We start from the raw sequence: 20,728 nt of genomic DNA, 5'->3' as shown, positions 1-20,728 counted from the left end.
TGACACCGGAAGCTGTGCTCTGGCCTTCATATGTACACAAGTGCACACACATGAATGTGCACACACTCAAAGGAAACCACTATGGGTCAGGCGTTTGAAGCTATAAGAATAAGATCACTGAGTGCAGCCACTCAGTAAGCCGAGGTGAGGTAGTGGCACTCAGGTCCTTATTTTTGGTCTCCTGTCCTTGCCATCAGTTCCCACTAATACCAAGTCCCCTCGTGGCATCAGATAGAGATACGATGGTGGTTCATATTGAGAACTAACCTCCCAGGATCCAGACTCACCTAGGAGACAAATCTCTAGCTTTGTCAGTGAGTGAGTTTTCAAATTAGCTAAACTAAGGTGGAAAGACCCACCGTGGATGTGACACCACCATTCCATGGACTGATATCCTGGACTGAATAAAAAGAGGGAAGTGAACGGAGCAGGAGCCTTCATCTTTCTCTCCCGGCTTCCAGACTGAATGTGACCAACCACCACCGCACACTTTATTGGCATGGCATCCCAGTGGCAGACTATATACTATAAACTACGCCAAAATGACCCCATCCTTCTGTAAGTTGCTTTTGTCATGTCTATGAGAAAAGTACCTAATGCAATATTACATCTCTGTGTGTCCTTACTAGAGAAAAAGCTGTCTACAGACTTCTCTCAGGAGCTAGAGTCTCGGCAGCCAGAGCTGGATGACATGCCAGCCCTAAACCCATCTGTCAAGCATCCATGCTTGTCTTGGATGCAGCAGATCTGCGGCTAGAACCGAGCTGCTATTACACAGCGGACACTGACAACAGTGACCACATATGACAACAGGCTCTGTCATTAATTGCTTATGTGACCACATAGGTTCTTTCTATATATAATAGGAAATATGTTTTTACTAAAACAAAACAAAACAAAAACGCTAAGCTCACATCTTAAATGCAACACAACACACATTTACATATTTAAGTGTATGGAAACGTCTTGCCCTGTTGGGGCACAAAGCAGAAATAACTGCAGCAACCTGCTAGATCACCCAGTGATGACTTCCTTTCCCTTGGCCAACAGTAACCGAACTATCATGCACTATGAACTGTGTCAAGAGCTGTGGGAGACCCAAAGATTAAACACCAGGTCCTTTCCCTAAGAACTGTGCTGTTTGAGACATACGCAGAGAGCTGGGGGGGTGTGGCCCGGTTAATGGAGTGATTGCCTAGCACACACGAAGTCCTCCAGCCCCCTACTCCCGCAGCACAGCACACAAACTGAGTGTGGCGGTGCATGTTTGCCATTCCAGCACTGTGGAAGTGGAAGCAGGAAAATTAGAAATCCAAGGCCATTCTTGGCTACACAGCAAGTTTGAAGGCAGCGCAAGATGCCTGAGGCTCTATCTCAAAACCAAAACCAAGGCACACACACACAATGATGGGTGTGACATATAAAGAGATAAGTGTTATAAAGAGATAAAGATGGAATTGGGTGGGGTGGCACACACCTACAATTCCAACACGTGAGAGGTAGAGGCAGGTGGGGGGGGGTAGTGAGGGGGGGCTTATGAAAACCCAAAGAAGAAAAAAAATATCTCTGGCTTTGAAAGTTATAAGGAGGGTTGAAAGTGAATCTTCCTCAATGCCAGTGTTGAAAGATGAAATTAGTTTAGTTTTCTACGTGTGTGTGTGTGTGTGTGTGTGTGTGTGTGTGTGTGAGAGAGAGAGAGAGAGAGAGAGAGAGAGAGAGAGAGAGAGAGAGAGAGAGAGAGAGAGAGATCAGAGGACAACTTACAAGAGTAACTTCTTTCCTTCCATCATGTGGGTTTAAGATTAAACCCAGGTCATCAGGCTTGGAAGCAAGTACATTTAGCCACTGAGCCATTCTTCCAGCCCCAAGTTGCTATTTGTTTGTTTGTTTGTTTGTTTGTTTGTTTTGGGTATTGGTGGGCTTTTGGGTTTAGGGAATTGTTGCTGTTGCTGTTTTGATTGATTGATTGATTGGTTTTTGGAGACAAGGTTCATGACCACCAAAGTGCTGAGAATAAGAGTCTATTGAGTGCTCAGCTTAAATAGAACATCTGTATCGACCCAACTCCTAACCCAGTGCTCAAGGAAAATCAGAGAACGGGGCAGAAAGAGTGTAAGCACCGGAGGGAGGGAGGAACGCTGTGCAGTGCTGTCTTCTGGACATGACGCTGTCTTCTGGATATGGCACAGCCATTGCACCCACGAACTCCCAGCAGCCGTGGCACAAGGTCAAGTCAACACTGTCAGTCAATGTTCCAGCAGGCAGCACTAATTAGAGTGAGCGGGTTATTAACAAAAGAAGTAAGGATGTGGTGGAGGAGGGAATATGTTAAGGGCTCTTGGTCAGGGCTGGGGGCAAGATACATTGTTTGCATGCATAAAATTGTCGAAGAGTAAATAAAAGATACACTGTTTTAAAAGTATGTAAAGGAATGTGGGGATTTCTTCAAAATAAAAGTACAAATGAAAGTAGATTGCCTGAGGTTTGATAATAGTTGCAGTGGGAGAAGGAGAGCTTCTTTTTAGCGTACTGCCTAACTTTGCTATCGTATGAACTTTATCATAAATCAAAGTGTGAAACTGGAAGAAAAAAAAAAGAGCAGAGTGTACAGCAAGAGGCCCCGCCCACTGTGTCGGGAGGCCCCGCCCCCATCTGCTCAGGCAAGCTGCCCAGTCGGTGGAGTCGCCAAACTTTCTCAGCTCCTCTGGGAACTATTAGTTTTCCATACAGTAAAGGGGCGCTCTCTGGTCTTTCTCAAGCTCTGCACACTGTTTAGAGCCCAGAGAAGTTAACCCTCGACCCAGAACAAAAACCGCCCAACTTCCCCCATGTGGGCCGTTTGGGAGCGTCCCTCAGCATATCCTGGGAATGCGTCCACGTTGTCATGGCGACCCTCTGAGTAGGTTCCTCAGAATCCCGCCCCGAAACTACCATCTGCAGGGTAAGAGGCCTCGGACTTGGGGCCTGAGAGTCCCTAGGTGGCCGCTTAGAAGCTAAAGCACCGGGAGCCCCCAGGCAGATGTCCAAAAGATGTTCATCTAGGGACCAGGTTTTGAGCTGTAGGAGGGTCCCAAAGAAATGATGGTGGTGATGGCGGGGTGAGTCTGCGTTCTACCCACCCCTTAGCTTGGGCTGGTGGTATAAAAGAAGAGGGGGGCTAGCCCAGGGTGAGGCCCTGCCCAGTTTAGGCGAGACCTTACCAGAAATGCAAGCAGTGACGGTGGACCAAGAGCAGCTGGGAGGGAGGGTGGAAGCATTGGAAAGCCAGGTGTGCGGAGGTGCGGGGGGGGGGGGGGGGGGGGGGGGGGGCGCGGGGGTAGTGGGGTGTAAGTGAAGCGGGTTCCCAAATTGTGCTGAGGATTGTGAAGCTTTTGCCACTGAAAGGGGGCACAGGGGAGAGGACAGCCCACTTATTTCTGAAAATGATTGTTAGGTAAATGTACTGTATACATCACTGTATCTCTGCATCCTCCTCCGATGTCTTCTAAAAGACTAATGGGACTTCTCCAGGAAATACAAAAGCAAAACTCACAAACAGGCCTTCTTGATTTTACCTTCAATTTCAGGGGCTTCCCAGAGCAGCCCCTTCTGGCTTATGCAAAGGAGTCAAGAGTTGTGGCTGATAAAGAAAATGTGGGATTTGGGGCCAGTGAGATGGCTCAGTAGGGAAATGAGCTTGCTTTGCAAGCCTGATGGCATGAGTTCAATTCCCCACCAGCCACACAAAAGTGGAAGGAGAAAACCAGCTCTACAAAGTTGTCCTCTGACCTCCACATGCACATTTCCACTCCCCACCACACACACACACACACACACACACACACACACACACACACACACACACTAATGGAATATTTTTTAATGCGGAATTTGTAGAGTTTTGTTTCAAGGCAATAAATTGTTAAAGCCAAATGACTAGATGGTAGTTGAGAAAGAATGTAAAAGGCGGGTGAGGGTGGGAATCAGTATTTATGAGGAAAGTGGAATTTCCAGTGACTGTCAAAGAAGGTGAGTGTGAAATCAGTAGCGACCCAGCGTTCCTAGGCATGCCCCAGCTCTCTGTGACCTGGCCACCTGCAGGCTTCATTGCCTCCCTGTCACCTCCTATTAGCAGAGGGGTCAGAAGGTGACTTGTGAGTGCCTGTATCTTGCCGTCATGATGTCGGTGGGACCTTGTTTGCATCTCTGTAAATTTGATGTAGAGACATGTCAGAGAGAAGAGTGTTAACTGTCAACTTGGCACAATGTAGAATCATCTGGAAAGAGAGTCTTAATGAGGAATTACCTAGATCAGATTGGGTATCTGTGGGGTGACTGTTAATTCATGTGAGAAGAGCATGCCCCTTGTGGGCGGCACTATGCCCTGGGCTCTGAACTGTGCAAGAGTGGGGAAAGCTCGGAAGCCAAAGGCAACAGCTAGCACGCGAGCATTCATTTCTCTCTGCTTTTGACTGAGCATGTTGGTGTGACGAGCTGTGTAAGTTCCTGCCTCAACTTCCCTTTGATGATGTGGAGCTGTTAGCCAAAATAAACCCATTTCTGCCCCTCCATTGCTTTTTGTCAGGACGTCTTGTCATAGCAACAGAAATCTAGGGCGCTTTCCAAAATGTATTAGCTCTTGGGAGTTTTTTTTTTTTTCCCTTTCTCTCCCCCTTCATGTGCCCAAGAAGCACCCCAGGAACAGATTTTTAGGAAAGCTCTGAAGAGTCATGGGAGAGTTTGGAGCATGTGGCCATATTGGGCTCTGGTGTGTGGTGTGAAATGATTAATGAGACAAGGCCAGTGTGGGAATGCAGCGTCCAGCAGAGGGGAGGCCAGGAGGGCCAGGGCAGCAGGACACCCTGTGGGGACAAGAGGTACATTTGTCAGAAACAAATGTGTGCGTGAGTTCTCATGCTGCTGCTGCTGCTGAGGCTAAGACTCGTGTGCTCCTCCCCAGGAAATGACCTTTGAATCTAGGAAGGCAACTCCATTTTTCATGAGGAGATGGCAGTTGTGAAAACGCCTGCGCAGGAACTAAAGGATGCAGAAGAGCCCTTCGATAAAGTGTCGCCCATCCTCCTGAAGAGCCTGGTGGAGGAGCCCAAGAAGAGAGCAGAAGTCCCCAACCACCTGCTGGAATCCAGTAAGTGGGCAGAGTCCAGGAAGCTGGGATTGTGTTTGCTGACTTAGCTGTATCATCATCGGATAGGCTCATAGTAGTTTTTATTATTCAGACTGCTATTTCTATTTGGTTCTCTCTGCTTAAATGGAAGGTTTTTTTTTTTTTTAAACAAACCACTAATTGTCATTTTCATATATGTATGTTTGTGTGTATAAATCACGTGTGTGGGGATGCTCGTGGTGGCTATAAGAGGCCATCTCATCCCCTGGATCCAGAGCCACAGGCAGTTGTAAACTATCCCACATGGGTGCTAAGAACCAAACTCAGGTCCTCTGGAAGAGCCGAAAGTGCCCCTAACCACTGAGCCATCCTTCCTGCCTCCAAACAAAAGATTTTTGTGACATAAATTAATCACAAGTCTATGGCTTCTACTTCTTTCTTCACATGCTGTTCCTGTCTGTCCTGTGTGGGGAGGGTGTGGGGGGGGGGAGAATAGGGTGGGAAGGAGGCATATGAGTCTGGGGACAGTTCAGTAAGCAAAGTGCTCACCTTTTAAGCACGAGGATGTGTGTTGTACCCTCAGCAGCCACATAAGAAGTGTGGACATGCTGGTGTGCACCTGTAACCCCAGAACTGAGGAGGATCCCTGAGGATCAGGGCACCCCAGGGCTCACTGGCCAGCCAGTCTAGCCTAAGGGACAATTTCCAGGCCAGTAGGAGACCCTGCCTGAAAAAAACAATGTGGACAGTTGGGTGGTAACCAAGGTTGTTTTACAATCTAGACACACACACACACACACACACACACACACACACACACACACACACACTTAACATATGAATAAACACCAATGACAGAGAAAGGCTGGCATATGGTTGATTATATGGAGAAAATGTGACTATTACTCAGATGACCCCAAAGCCCACTACACTGGCCTGTAAGAGTCATGGTCTGCCATGCATCATCCATCATTGAGCTCCTGGCCTTTCCCCAGTCCTACCCCATTTTCATTTCCTGAAATGCTATTTTTTTTCTTAATAAACTATTTCTACCACCACTCACATGTCCCTGATGTAATTCCTTGGCCTGGGATGCAAACACCTAGACATCGCTGAGAGCACCCTCTGAGGACACCCTTCAAGCTCTGATATCTGCCTGTAACACCACAGACAGTTTCTATCCTCAGCCAGTCTTGGGACCACCACGCTTCTCACTCCAGTTTCCACACTCTCGATCTCCTTTCTAGAACCCTTCACGCCCATCTCTGTCCTGCTTGAATACTCTCAAGGGCTCCCTGTATACTGATGACGTCACAGTTCTTCTGATAAGCACGAGGGGATGGCGAGGGGCTCCACACTGTCAACCTCTGCACCCTGAGGAGTCCCCTGCTGTTGGGCCAAAACAGGATCCATTTCTTTGACATAGAAAAATCTTCAGAACCAGCCAGTTTAGGAAGCAGAGTTGAGCATATTAAAATATATTTTAATAAAGGCTTAGGCACAGAGTTGAAAAAAAGAGAGATACTCAGCAGAAGTCAAGACAGATGGGAAGGCTCTCCATGAGAGGGTGGCTCTCGGGTTACTTTTGAGAAGCCTGCTCAAAACTCTTCTGTCCTTTCCTCTCTCTCTTTTGATGAGATTACAGGGCGATTTTGGCAGTGTTTTGGATGGAGTTAGAATCTGACAATGTGAAACAAGAAACCACTAGGTTTGCGTGTGTAGTTTTCCACTGACCTTTCCCTGTCGATGCTGTTTCTGGTGGGGTTCTTAGAAAAGTCATCGCTTGCAGGAGGACCAAAAGCCTTAGGCAGTTGTTAATAGTGCTGGATTCTTTGCTGGTGGGAGGCTTCCGCTGGCCAGGGCGAGGGGCCCCTCTTCCTTCTCATGTCCCCCCAGTTTTTCCTAGCTTGCCCTGAGCTGTCTGACCCGACACCCTTTGCCATCCACATGTGCTGTGAGACTCATTCCCAGCACTAGCCACATAGGTCACCCTGCTCCTTCAGAGAAGGGGCCTTCCATCCTTTCATGTGTACCACGAGACCAGGAAAGCCTCTGGAAACACCCTTTAGCCTGACAGGAGAGGGTAGCTACCACTCTGCGTGAGTTTCAAACAACAACTTCCCGGAAACATCCTGTTTCTGTTCTCAGTTGGAGAGGCTGAGGTGTAGGAAAGTCCCACCACTTACCAGAAGTGGACACCTTGGGAGGGAGGAGGTGGCTTTCTGTGGTGAACCATGGCCAGCTCCCCACCGTCATGTTTAGTAACCCTAGCAACCCCATCCCAGTTTCATTACCACTGCTGTAGCGACGTACCCTGCCAAAAGCGACTTAAAGGAGAAGGGTCTTTTTTTTTTTTCAGCTCACAGTTCCAGTCCATCAAAACAAGGAATTCAAGGCAGAAACTTGAAGCAGCCAGCCGCATTACATCCGTAGGCAAGAGCGGAGAGAGAATAAATGCATACTCGTGGTCAGTTGGTTTCTCTTATATAGTCCAGGATCCCCAATCAGGACATGGTGCTCCACAGTTTCAGGCTGGGTCTCCCCACATCAAGACAGTCTCACATAGACATGCACACAAGGCCAGCTTGATGGAGAGTCTAGACCTAGCATCTAGATTCTAGACAGTCCTTCATTGAGCCTCTCTTCCCAGGGGACTGTAGGTTGTGTTGAGTTGACAATTAAAACCAACCACACCCCCAATACGTCATCCTTCAAGCTTCACCTTACACCTTAGAAATGCATTTGTTCCATGAGGCTCTTTTGTCACCTTAAGACTGTGAGGCACAGATTATTATACTTAACCATTTCTGGGCAGCATGCTGCTTTGTGGCCCTAAAACAGATTTTTTTTTTTAAGCATAAAGGGTATCTGAAAGGGATTAGGGCTGCAGCTTGGCTGGTAAAGCCCTTGCGTAGCATGCATGAGGCCCTGCTTCTCTTTTTAGCACCACACAAAGTGAAGGGGGTAGCCCACCTCTAACTCAGCAACCAGAGTTGGAGGCAGGAGAATTATAAGTTCCAGGTCATCCTTTGGTTTGGTAGTAAATTTGATGCAGTCTAGGATACATGGGATCCCAACTAAAAAAAAAAAAAAAAAAAAAGAAAAGAAAAGAAGAGAATTGGGAGAGAGAAAAAGAAATACCGAATAATGGTAATTTTCACCAATGACCAAATAATAAGATAGGGAGAGCAGAGAGCCCCAGCCTGTCCAACAGTGTCCTCACCCAATGCCAGCCCTTTACCTTATGGTAATGACGTGATGAGAAGGAAGCATCTTTTACCCACTCAGATGCATCAGGAGCCACAGGGTACTAAGACACTGGGTGCTGGTGTCTGTGGCACCCAGAACTTGGCATTTGCAAGACACTTGCTTGCTGCTGCCCAGCTGTGGGGAAGCTGTGAGTCCCGACTCCACTCGCACACAGTGGAGACACTGGCGCCATGTTGGTGCTGTCGGGGTTCAGAAGGCACCCCCAGAGGGGTTCCAGGTGCTTGTGACTCAAAGCAAGGATTAGCAGAAGTAGGTGTGTCTGAGAGCTAGTACACGCGGAGGGGAAATGGCTCAGTCAGCAAAGTATTTACTGTACAAGCTGAGAGACCTGAGTTCCACCTCCAGACCCCAAGCTTTAAAAAAAAAAAAGCTGGGCGTGGGGACCTGCACTTGTAACCCAAGTGCTGGAATCAAGGGCTCACAGGTCAGCCAGCATGGCTGAATTAGGAATTCCAGGGAAAGATGACACCCTGTCTCTAGAAAATGGTAGGTGGAGTCTAAGGAATGACACTCCACAGAAGCACACACACACACACACAACGAGGCAGGGGCAGAGACAGAGGCTAGCACACTTTCAAGGAGGGGGAAGTAAGCCAGAGCAGGGAGAGAGTTTCGTAGCTCAAAGGCCCCACTATGCACACTTGGGGCTTTTGTGTTGTTGCGAAGGCTTCTGGAGCATTTGCGCAGGGCAGGCCTTCTCTCACATGCTCTATCCATTACATGCAGTTTAACATGTAGTTTCATATAGCACATGTCTCATTGGCATATCAAATCTCCAACCGGGGCTGTGTGTTTCAGAGTTATAATGAGCCACAAATCAGTTTCAGACACCCTGGAGTGCCTGTGCCAGTGGATCCAGAGGGAAGAAGGGTTCCAGCCGGTTTTGTTTTGTTTTTTCTGTCAATATTTATCAACTTTTTGCCAAGGTCTGCTGGATAGTTTTATGCCAACTTGACACAAGCTAAAGTCATCTGAGAGGGGGGAACCTCAATTGAGAAAATGCCTCCCTAAGATCAGACAGTAGCCAAGCATGCAGGGAATTTGATGATTGATTGGTGGAGATCCAACCTGCTGTGGGTGGGGCCATCCATAGAGTGGTGGCCCTGGGTTCTCTAAGACAGCAGGCTGAGCAAGCCTTGAGGAGCAAGCCAGGAAGCGGCCCGCATCAGCTCCTGCCTCCTGGTTTCTGCCCTGCTTGAGTTCCTGCCTTGACTTCCCTCAGTGGACCGTGACTCTGGGCGTGTAAGTTGATTTTGGTGCTGGAGTTTCATCACAGCAATAATAACCCTAAGTAAAAAACAAAACACAAAACACAAACAAAAAGGTTTTGAGCTTTTTTTTTCATATTTGATTTTTCAGTCTTTGTGTAAGTTAAGTTGATATTTTCTTAGAAAGGCATATGTAACACGGGCTAGGAAGATGTCTCAGTAAAATTCTTGCCTTAAAAGCCTGAGAAGCTGAATTCAACCCCTACAACCCATGAAAACACACACACACACACACACACACACACACACACACACCACCACCACCACCACCACCACCAGTAACAACCACAAACCAACCAAACAAACAAACAAAAAGCCATGTATGTCTGATGTGTGTTTGTAATCCCAGCACAAGGGAGGCAGAGCTGGGCAGCTCCCTGGGGCTCACAGGCCATCCAGCCTAGTCTACCTTCTAAGTTTCAGGCCTGTCAGACACCTCATCTCAAAAAAAAAAAAAAAAAGGTGGAGAGCAAACAACTTTAATGGGTGGCAAGCATGTATGAGGAAAGATGAAGGGGAGGAGATGGCCAACCCATCAAGGCCAACTCTAGGGGATCTGACATTCTCTTCCTGCCTCTGCAGGCACACATAGACACAGACAGACGGACAGACAGATGTGTGCGCATGCACACACACACACACACACACACAGAAATAAAATAAATATGTGTTTTTAAGTAGAACAGAAGACTAAGTCCAGTTTATTTGGAACTCATAATTTTTTATTTTTTAAGCTTCAATGTCTAGACATTGCACGTGCTTAAAGGGCCCTAAAGTAAAGACCACCACACCAATAGGAACTTCTCAATGTAATACTCTCTTTGATAGCTCACGATGGATTTGTCTACCTTTCTTTTATAGAGGTTTATGCCAAGCTTCTGAACAATAAGGTCATCCAGGCCAGACCAGGCATAGTCCATTTTGGAGGCTATGAGATAGAAAAACAGCACCAACAGATTCTGGTAAGTACTTCAGAAGGGCACGAGGTGCGGAGGGGAGCATTTATGGTACTAATTCAGATTCAGAGCAGGGGCTGGGGTGACAGCTCAGGTGCTTGCCGCACAAGCACAAGGACCTGAGTTCGATTCCTGGCACCATGTCAAAAAGCTGGCTTTGGTGGCATGGGCTTGTAGACCCATTTGCTAGCAAGGTGGAGACAGGTGGCTATAATGGGGCTTACTGGCCGGCCGGACGAGAAGAGTCACTGAGCTTCAGGTAAAAGTGAGAGATCTTATTTTAAAAAATAATGGTTTCAGCAGTGAGCTGTCTCTCTCTGTGAGTGTACACTTGCAACCAAGCTGGACAACCAGAGTTCAATCCATGGAAGTGGGATAAAATTAACTCCTACAACTTGTCCTCTGACCTCTGTAAGAAATCCATGGCGTGCACCCCCCACAAGTAAATACATGTAATAAAAAACAAAATTATGATAAGGCCAGCAAGAGGGCTGAGCAGGTCAAAGTGCATGCCACCAGCCCTGACAGCCTGAGTTTGCTGCCCGGGATCTCTGTGGCAGAGTGAGAGAGTCAGCTCCTGTTAGTTGTTAGCTCCACACATGCACCATGGCACATGCTCAGTCTCCAAATAAATAAGTGGAATAAAATTTAAAATGAACTAGAAAACAATTAAAGAAGACACCCAAGGTATACACACACACACACACACACACACACACACACACACACACACCTGAACACACACAAATACACACAGGAAGAGGTGGGGGTGCCTAGTCAGAAAGGCAGTTCCTTGAAGAGAAATCAGAAAGGGCATCAATTAAAGTCTTTGAGCAGACTGACTCCAACTCTGCCTAGGGACCCTTCTCAGCACTCTTTCCAAAACTGTGTCCCTCCTGTCCACTCCAGGAGCTAGGGTCTGGCCTTCACAGTACTCTGTGGAGGGCAATCTACATGAGAAGCCCTAATCCCAAAAAGCTTACCTCACTTGTTCTAGTACTCAGGAGACTTGAGTGCTGGGGACGGGATTGCATTCAGGGACTGGCTTCCTCCAAACCAGTGTGGTTACAGCCCCCCCCCCCAGCGAAGGGGGTGTCCCTTTTCTAGGACATCCAGGTGGGGCTCCTTTTGGCCTGCTCCGCTCAGGTGCCATGCCTACCTAGAGATGTGTCTAGGTCTAAGGAGCAATGGCCACTCCAATGCGCACATTCTCTCTGCCGGAATGACTGACTGACTCAGGCACGGTCACCCTAGGTCAAAGGGAGCCCTGGCTGAAACCTTAGCTTTGCTGTTTGTTTTTTTACCGTGTGAGTTGGGATTCTAGTATTAACATAAACAATATGAAGGGACTGGAGAGATGGCTCAGCAGTTAAGAGTACACACTGCTCTTGCAGAGGGTCTGACTTTTGTTCCCAGCACCTATGTTGGGCAGTTCATAACTACCTGTAACTCTAGTTCCAGGGGATCAGACACACCCTCCTGGCCTCCACAGGCCTCCACACGCATGTGCGTAAGCTCACACAAAGACATACATGTCCACATAATTAAAGATAAAATCTTGAAGGTCTGAAGCCTCAAATCTGCGTCACCGTGTTGGAGGGCAGCAACATGCCTTTTTTTTTTTTTTTTTTCATATTGCTACTTCCTTGGTGCCAATACACAGAAGACATTCAGCAAACACTTGCAAAGGAGAGGTCCTAACCTCCCTCTCAGGCAAGGTCGACTCAGCAGTCCACTCATCCACTAAGAACAGTAGGCCGTCCCAGCATCACATTGATTCCATGAGACACTGAAACAAACAAGAAGCAGATAAAAGTCCAGCATGATTTCATGCTACGCAGCATTCTTGGGGATGCTGGGCAAGCCAGTTTCCTGTCGCATCCATCAGTAAAGCTAAGCAGAAGCCCAAAGCAATTACCGAAATGTTCTTATCAAAAGCATTCAGAACTGTTAGCAGTGCTGGGAATAAGTAAGTGTGAGCTCGGCCACAGAAGAGACACATATGGACCTGCTTCCCACCCACAGAGCCCAGGGGATGTTAACAAGAGGGCAGAAAGAATGTAAGAGCCAGACAACGGGGAAGAGTGCTGTAAGGTTATCTCCTGGACGCGACTTGCCTTTGCACATTGGCTGCCTGCACGAGACCTTCAGACCTTCGTAAGGTCCAGCCCATCAAAATTCCAGCGAGGGCTGGGGAAAGGCTACTGAGGCCCCAGTCTCAGCTGAGGAGCTATCGGAGTTGATGGTCACTAGGGGAGGGAGAGTCAGTTTGCCTCTACAGTGTGTTAACTGTAGGTTGCTTATGCCCTAGTGGATGACCTCATGCACATATAGGCCACACCAATTTCAAAACGATTCTAGCCAAACAAGGGGGAGAACTCTTAACTGTTCTATTTCACTAACGCCACCCCCCCCCCCAACACACACATCCGTAAAAGTCTTTATTGTGAAAAAAGAATCCCGAATTCTTCTTCTATTCCAGGGCTCTGCAGTGGGGTCATCAGCCTGCTGCACAGTTGCTTTTTGCAAAAATACAGACTCCATCTAAAACCTGTCGCCCGTCCTGGCTTGTAACTGCCATGGTTTGCCAAGTAAACGCAGCTGAGCTCAAAACAAGTGCACTATCAGTTCCTTCAAGGGTTAACTCATCTTTCTAGGCTTAGTGTACCAAACACCTGTCTTGCTCCAAACCCTATGGTTAAAATTCAGAGATCTCTTGTTCTGAACCATGGTGTTCGTAGGCACGTGGGCAGAGCCACGGCCACACTCAGAGCCCAGTCTTGAAATGGAAGCTTGGTCTAACGGGCTTGGGTGTGATCTGGACGTGGCTACAGGTGGTCCAGGTAGCAGCTAGTTTGTGTCTGTTCCACTGGAGCCTCCTTTTCTTTCCAAGGAGACTCAGGCCTATGTTGATGTCACTGAAGTCCCTCAGAAGGGTTCACAGTCACTTCTTCCCCTCAGCGTGAGGTAGACATGTTTTCTAGAATGTGGGTAGTTGGGTTGCTGAGAGCAGGCTTCATTCTTGCAGGAGATGACCCAGGGACTATGCTAGGTTTGGGCACAGGAAATTATACTAATTGCCCACGGGTGGGATGCTTGAGGGCAGTTCATTAATACGGAGGCTATGCAGCTCTGGAGGGTTCGAAGCCTTCTGTGTGCATTAATATATTAGTGCTCCGGTCTTTTAGTTTTTTGTTTGTTTGTTCTGTTTTGGTTTTTGTTTTTTTTGGGGGGGGTTGTTTGTTTGGTTTTTTTGTTGTTTATTTGTTTGTTTGTTTTGTTTTGTTTTTTCTAGACGGGATTTTTCTGTGTAGCCTTGGCTGTCCTAGACTCCCTTTGTAGACCAGGCTGGCCTAGAACTCACAGCGATCCGCCTGTCTCTGCCTCCCAAGCACTGGGATTAAAAGTGTGTGCTACCACACCCAGCCTACATTGAAATTTTAAATAATGATCTTTGAGGTTTTTTTTTTTTTCAAAAACTCAAAACCCCCTAAACAGGACAGGTTTTTTCCTTTTGTCTCAGCAATGATATTTATTATTAAATAAGCCATCACCTTTCCTAGGAGACACCTGGTGTCGTTGAAAGTCCAGACAAAACTCATTAACCTACAATGGCAGTGCTCTGAGCTTTCTGTCATATGTTCAGTTTCCTGTTACAACTTTTAAGGACTCTACCCTTCCCAAGATGTTGCTTCTCAAAATTAGGACCACAAACAGCAGTGTCTTCTCCTCAGGGCATAGGGATGCAGGGCCTTAACACCACAGTGTAGGCGCAGCGCATCCCACCTGAGCATCAGTGTGGTTATGGTTTTTTTTTTTTTTTTTTTGAAACCACACTTGTTTATTTCCTATAGTTGTTAGTTGGCCATGAATAAAGATTTAGACAAAAATCAACAAAATCATTTATTTATTTTATTCATGAGAGTGGTCTGTGTAAATGTAAGCCATGTGTGTCTAAGTTCCCTAAGAAGATAGAAAAGGAAAGGGCATTGTATCCCACAGGGCTGCCTTGTAGCCCATGGGGCTGCATTGTATCCCATGGGGCTGCATTGTATCCCAGTGAGGCTGCATTGTATCCCATGGGGCTGCAGTCATAAGTGTGTTGCGGGGGGGTTGGTAGTGTGCATCTGAGTGTCAGTGCCTGTGGCACCCAGGAGAGCGTGTCAGATCCCCTGGACCTGGAGATAGATGTGTTGTAAGCCTCCTGCTGTAGGTGCTGGGAACTGAGCCCTGATCCTCTGTAAGAGCAGAAAGCGTTCTTAACTGCTGAGCCATCTCTCCAGTCCTAATAAAGTTGTTTTGTGAAGTCAATTGACAATCTAGAACTTTAAGTTAAAAGTATTATATGTCTTTTTAAAAGTTGTGTGCTATTGATCACATTACATGTGTCATATTACATGTAATTGTACATGATTATATTACATGTAAACATATAGACATAAATGCACATATATAACACACATGTTCTAAGAAGATAGGAAAAGCCAATTTTGCCTCATACTACTCTCTCCTGCCCCCCCCCGTGTGTGTGTCTGTGTGTGTGTGTGTGTGTGTGTGTGTGTGTGTGTGTGTGGTATATGTGTGTAAAGCATATGTGCACATACTGTATGTGAGTGCATGCGCCCACGTGTATGCACAGGAAAGCCAGAGGAGGGCATGGGTGTCTTCTTCAATCACTCACCACCATATTTTTTGAGACAGAGCCTCTCGCTAAACCTGAGCTAATTCATTCTTCGAGACTTTCTGGTCAGAGCCCCAGGGATTCTCCTGACTCCTCCCCAGCACTAAGGCTCACAGGTTCAAACAGCTGCTGCCACACCCAGCTCCTTACATCCGTTGCCAGGGCTCTGAACTCAGTTCCACAAGCTTGCCCTGCAAGCGATTCACTAGCTGAGCCATCTTCCATGCCATATGTCACCTCTTTTTAGAAAGCCCAAATCCTCTTCGGCGTAAAGATGAGCTTGCGCAATGACGAGATGACTATGTAAACAGGTCAAATTCTCACTCTTTTTCTCACCCAGTACATCGCCAATGTTTCAGATGAAAACACACACCTTCATATTTTACCACCGCAGACCAAATACTTCCGGATCAGCTACGAGAAGAAGGTACTGTCCTTGGGTCGCCCCTTGAGGGAGGTGTGGGATGATGGGTGATGGTCTCCATCTCAGGCCTGCTAGGGCAGCAGTGTGTGCATGGTTCACCCCGCCCCCACCCCCAGTGCCGCTGGCTGCCGGGTCTGGGGCCTGTCCCAACACAGCCTACCTGCCTTCCAGGAGCATCGCCTCATCCCAGGCCTGTCTCTCATGGTCACCGTCACCTTCTCTCCAGATGAGTGGCGCTACTACTATGACTGCATCCGCATTCACTGTAAGGTGAGTGTCTAGAAGGTTCTGGTTGTCGGGGCGGGGGTGAGGGTGGGGAGGGGGTTTCTTCAGTGTTGTAAGAGGCTACAGGGCCCACAGCTGGAAAGACTAGAACACAGTGCTCCTGGGCAGGCTCCCCCTGCGTGGTAGGTCTCTGCTGCCTGTGTCTGACACTTAACACACACACACACACACACACACACACACACACACACAGGCTCAGGGCTGCATGTGCGTTCCTACATTAGGCCATAGGGAACCTGGGAAGAGTCCCTAGACACTGCGCTGCTATCCTCCAACTGCCTATGCCCAAGCTCCATTTATCCTGTGGTGCTGGGGCCCCAGGAAAGCTTTGTCAAATAACCTTAATGTGCTCCTTTAAGTGCGGTGCTAGAAAATAAATAGCGCCCCATCCTGCAGTTATAAACACTGGCAACTGGCCTGAGATCCCAGAGGCCATGTCCACAGACAGTGGAGAGGCGGAGCCTGATGGCCTGAGATGCCCGTGCTGGTTGAGCTCTCAGGAGTCTATTCCAGATCTCCTCATTCACCCTTCAACCTCCAGCCTGCGTCACCTTTGTTTTTGTCACAGGCCTAGTCCTGGAAGTGCAGAAGCCGCAAAGTGAGCTGCACTCGGTAGAAGGTTACAATTCAGCAGCAAATGAGTTTCTCTTTTCTTTCAAATAGTACTTTTGCTGCTTACAATTTGTATAGTAAGGTGTAGCTTAAAGATATTTTCCCTTTGAGTTTCACTTTTAAAAGGCCTAGGCCTGTAATTTCAGCACTGAAGAGTGCAAAGCCATCCTGGGCTCTATAGACAAACCTTGCATAAGAAATCAGGTCAAGGCCTGGGAGACAGACAGGTCTGTGAGTAAAGCACTGAGTGTAACTTCCCAGAAGCTGTATAGAATCCTGGGCATGAACGGTGTGCCTGCACCCCCAGCACTATGCCGTGACAGAAACAGGAAGGGGGCAGGATACTTAGCTCTAGGTTCACTGAGCCCTTGTCTTAGGGGAAGGCATAGAGTGACAGGGCAGAACACTCAGCATCTTCCTCTGGCCTCGTCATGCACTCACAGGCATGCATACGTATGCATATGTGTGCAAGTACTGCACATATCTACAACATAACTAAAAAAAACCAAGCAAACAAACACAAAAATGCACCACCATATATATACAATGTAACAAAAACAAGCAAACAAATACACAAAAACTGAATATTCTACCATAATACAATCCAAAGATACATTTAATACATGCTGAGGAGTGACAGAGAAAAAAAGAAGACAACTTCATGCCAAGGAGAAACAGAGTAAAAATGACATGCTCATTTTCCATAATTAAAATGTTATGTTCCTGTAGAAGCAGAATATTTCATATGTACAATTAAAAAAGAAAAACTCTGCAATTGATAGTGTGTGGGAGTCCTGAATCTGAGCCAAGGTGTTTCAGACAGTGTGGACTAGCACCGTTTGGTGTCATGGCGTGTGTGACGTACGGGTGCATGTCATGTTTCCAGAAGCCAGGCTGTAGTGACATCCAGAGGTGAACCATGGGTGAATATTACAAGAAACATCCCAGGGCCATCACACATTTGATTTTCAAATTAAGTACTAATGGCTGTGCATTTAGAAACCTTGTGTTATTACCAAATTTTTTATAATCCCATATTCAGTTATGTGACCTCATACAGAGTTAAGAAGCTGGGGGTTAGATCCTTGGGGGACACTTCTTGCCACTGGAAATGGTCACAGGGATAATAAAGATATTTCATATCGAAGCAGTACTTGTTACCGGTTAAGGCGGTGGCCTGCTTTGATTTTTAATGATACCCTCGAGAGAAAGCGTGACTATGCCCACTTTGTTGAGGGCTAAAGAAACCTGGAGAAATCAGAGGTCTTGTTCGAGGTCACAGCCGAAGCAGGAGGACTCAGACCTGGTCTCTGTGCTCCCTATCTGCTGGATGGCTTCCACTTGTCCTTGTAGACTTGGTGGCTCTATGCTGGGTCTTCTCTTGGTCCCCTAAATAATACCTTCCTTATAAGTTCCACTCAGTCCTGACAGGTGGGTTGGTGGAGGCCCCCGCTTCCTGAGTGGTGGGGGGGGCATAAGGGGAAGAGGGAAGAAGATGGGAGCAGGAGGACAAGAGGGAGGGGCTACGATTGGGATCTAAAGTGAATAAATAAATTTAAAAGAATAAGTTCTCTAAGTGAAATTAGATAGACCATTTTGTTTTTATACAGGGCATTTTTTTTTTTTTTTTTTTTTTTTTTTTTTTTTTTTTGCCTTTAACTTTCACTGGTGATAGTGACCATTGTTCCAGTAAGACAGACTTAAACATCTTTTTTGCTTTGTTCATGGCTAAGAAATGCAGTTTTCCAGGGGTTGAAAGACAGCTCAGTTAGTAAAGCACTTGCCATGCAAGCATGGAGACCTGCGTTTGATCCCTAGAACACAGTTTTTAAGAATGCACGGACTTGGGCTGGAGAGTTGGCTCAGTGCTTAAGAGCACTGTCTGCTCTTCCAGAGGACCTGAGTTCGATTCCTAGCACCCACATGGCAGCTCACAATTGTCTGTAACTCCAAGATCTCACACCCTCACACCAATGCACATAAATTTAAAATTAAATAAAAATATTTTTTAAAAAAAGAAATATTAAAAAAAAGAATGCACGGACTGATACAGCAACCAAGGACAGTACAAACCTGGACCCCTGTTCGGGCGTAACCAATGGACAACGCATTCTACACATGGAGAAGGAAGGGGGGGCGGGGACAGGACTGCTTCTGAGGATATCTCTGGTGCCAGGGCCTTGATCTCTTCCCCTTGGCGGAAAGGCCCTGTGGGAACACAAAGGAGGGAGATGCAGACTCTCAGGATGAGACCTGATAGGCTGTGGGTGAGGAGGACCCCACCTGTCCGAGGTCTAGGGGAGGGACATAGGCGAGGGAGGGGGGAACAGGAAGATAAGAGCGAGGGGATCACAATCCAGATGTAATGTGACTAAATTATAATAAAAGAAGAAAAATGAAAGAAAGAATAGAACGGTGGCCATGGTGATATATTCTTGTCATCCCGTTGTGGGGGTAGGTAGAGACAAGAGCGTCCCTGGGGCTCTCTTGCCAGCCACCCCAGCATATTTGGTAATCTCCAGGCCACTGAAAGACCTTGTCTACATAATAAAAGGGAGACTGGCCCCTAAGCAGCGGTACCCTAAATTGTCCTTTTACTTCATATGCATGCACGTGTGTACACTCACAAAGCATACGCCCATGTAAGTGGACCCACGTCCTTCATGTGTGTACACTCACAAAGCACACACCGTGCAAGTGGACCCACATCCTTCACGTGTGTACACTCACAAAAGAAACCCAGTATTTCTAATGTTTTACTCAAAGCACTGATGTTTCCTAAGAAGACCTCTTTAATGATTTTTTTAAAGTTTATTTTTCAAAAATGATAGTTTTCCAAACACTTAATTTAACTCTTCCCCACTGATTTCAGGGAGATGACACCTTGCTTGTTCCCATGCATGCTTACCCTGTCTTGAATAACCTGGAGTTCCCCACGTTTATAAACCTATCAGATGTCCTTCTCGGAGAGAGGTGAGTTCCCAAACTACACAAGTATGGTGTCATAGGATATGAAAGGTTGAGAAACAGACGGCTGGAGAGATGACTCAACAGCCAAGAACACTTGCAGCTCTTGCCGAGGACCTGAGTTCGATTCCTAGTACCCACATCCCAGCCACCATCTTGCCTCCAGCCTCAGGGGAGCAAACTAGGTCCGTCCTTATGCTTGCAAGGCAAGCACTTTACCCACAGACTTATCTTCCCAGCTCTATGCATCCCGTTCTTTCAGCAAATCCTAAAGGCCTACCAGCAGGCCTGTGTCATCTGCCCTAAACATGTCAAGGAGATGGTGTTTGGCTGCTGGCTATACAGAGAGAGTGGCCACATTGGTGGTTTAAAGCTTGAAATGCTCAGCTCTTGTCACGTAAAGAGAGCTGGGGCCTAAAAGAAAAGTACTGAAATGGGGGCTAGTGATATGACTCAGTGGGTGGATGCACCTGCTTCCAAGCCAGACAACCTGTGTTCAGTTCCTGGAACCCACATGGTAAAAGGAGAAACCTGATTCCCACAAGCTGTCTTCTGACCTGTACATGCATGTCATGGCACATGTGTGACATGGTCAGTGAGTAGTAAAATAACATTTTAATGTTAAAAAAAAAAAAAAATCAGAGCTTTTCTGCACTGTTAAGAAACACCCACTGTCCTGAGTGTCCAGCCCTCCACTGGTCACCTTCCCTCTTTCGTTGTGACAAAAGCAACTCACGGGGTCAAAAGGACAGAGCTTATCACGGTGTAGAAAGCATGACATCAGGCAGGGAGGGCACCACGGCACCCACTGAGCCATCTCCTGGCACGTTACTTGTATGATCATGGCCCCATGCCTTCGTGTTCTCCATTTTCCCAAAAGCATCCTGACAGGACTCCAGGCCGGTCCTTTCTCCTTCTCCCTCTCAACACCTCTGTCCTCGTCTCCTTCTCAGACAAAGCAGTTTCTATAAGGACCCCAAGCACCTACAAAGTGAGCGCCTGCATTTACCTCACATGCTGCACTTGTGAGATAAACAGCTGCATCCCGCAGGTGGGCAAACTGGGCATTTCATCAAAATCAGGGGCTCGGGGAGCAGGAACCCCTTGATGCATGATTTCTTCCTTCTCACTGTAAACCATCTCTCATTTGGGTCATAAGCA

General features: G+C 47.2%; 1 protein-coding gene across 1 annotated transcript in view; it reads left to right on the top strand.

The window, feature by feature from the left end:
* The first annotated feature begins 2,918 nt into the window (after nt 1–2,918).
* Cfap221 (cilia and flagella associated protein 221) overlaps nt 2,919–20,728 on the top strand; it is a 79,045-nt gene continuing 61,235 nt past the window's right edge. The window contains exons 1-6 of the mRNA XM_051148193.1: nt 2,919–3,098; nt 4,940–5,125; nt 10,504–10,604; nt 15,620–15,706; nt 15,875–15,973; nt 19,473–19,573. Of these exons, the coding sequence (XP_051004150.1) occupies nt 4,987–5,125; nt 10,504–10,604; nt 15,620–15,706; nt 15,875–15,973; nt 19,473–19,573 (527 nt within the window). The 5' untranslated portion in view covers nt 2,919–3,098; nt 4,940–4,986. The remainder of the gene's footprint in view (nt 3,099–4,939; nt 5,126–10,503; nt 10,605–15,619; nt 15,707–15,874; nt 15,974–19,472; nt 19,574–20,728) is intronic.

Source organism: Acomys russatus, chromosome 6, assembly GCF_903995435.1.
Source record: "Acomys russatus chromosome 6, mAcoRus1.1, whole genome shotgun sequence".
NCBI lineage: Eukaryota > Metazoa > Chordata > Mammalia > Rodentia > Muridae > Acomys > Acomys russatus.
The sequence above is the reverse complement of the archived record's forward strand: the minus strand, read 5'-3'. Positions and strand labels throughout refer to the sequence as shown.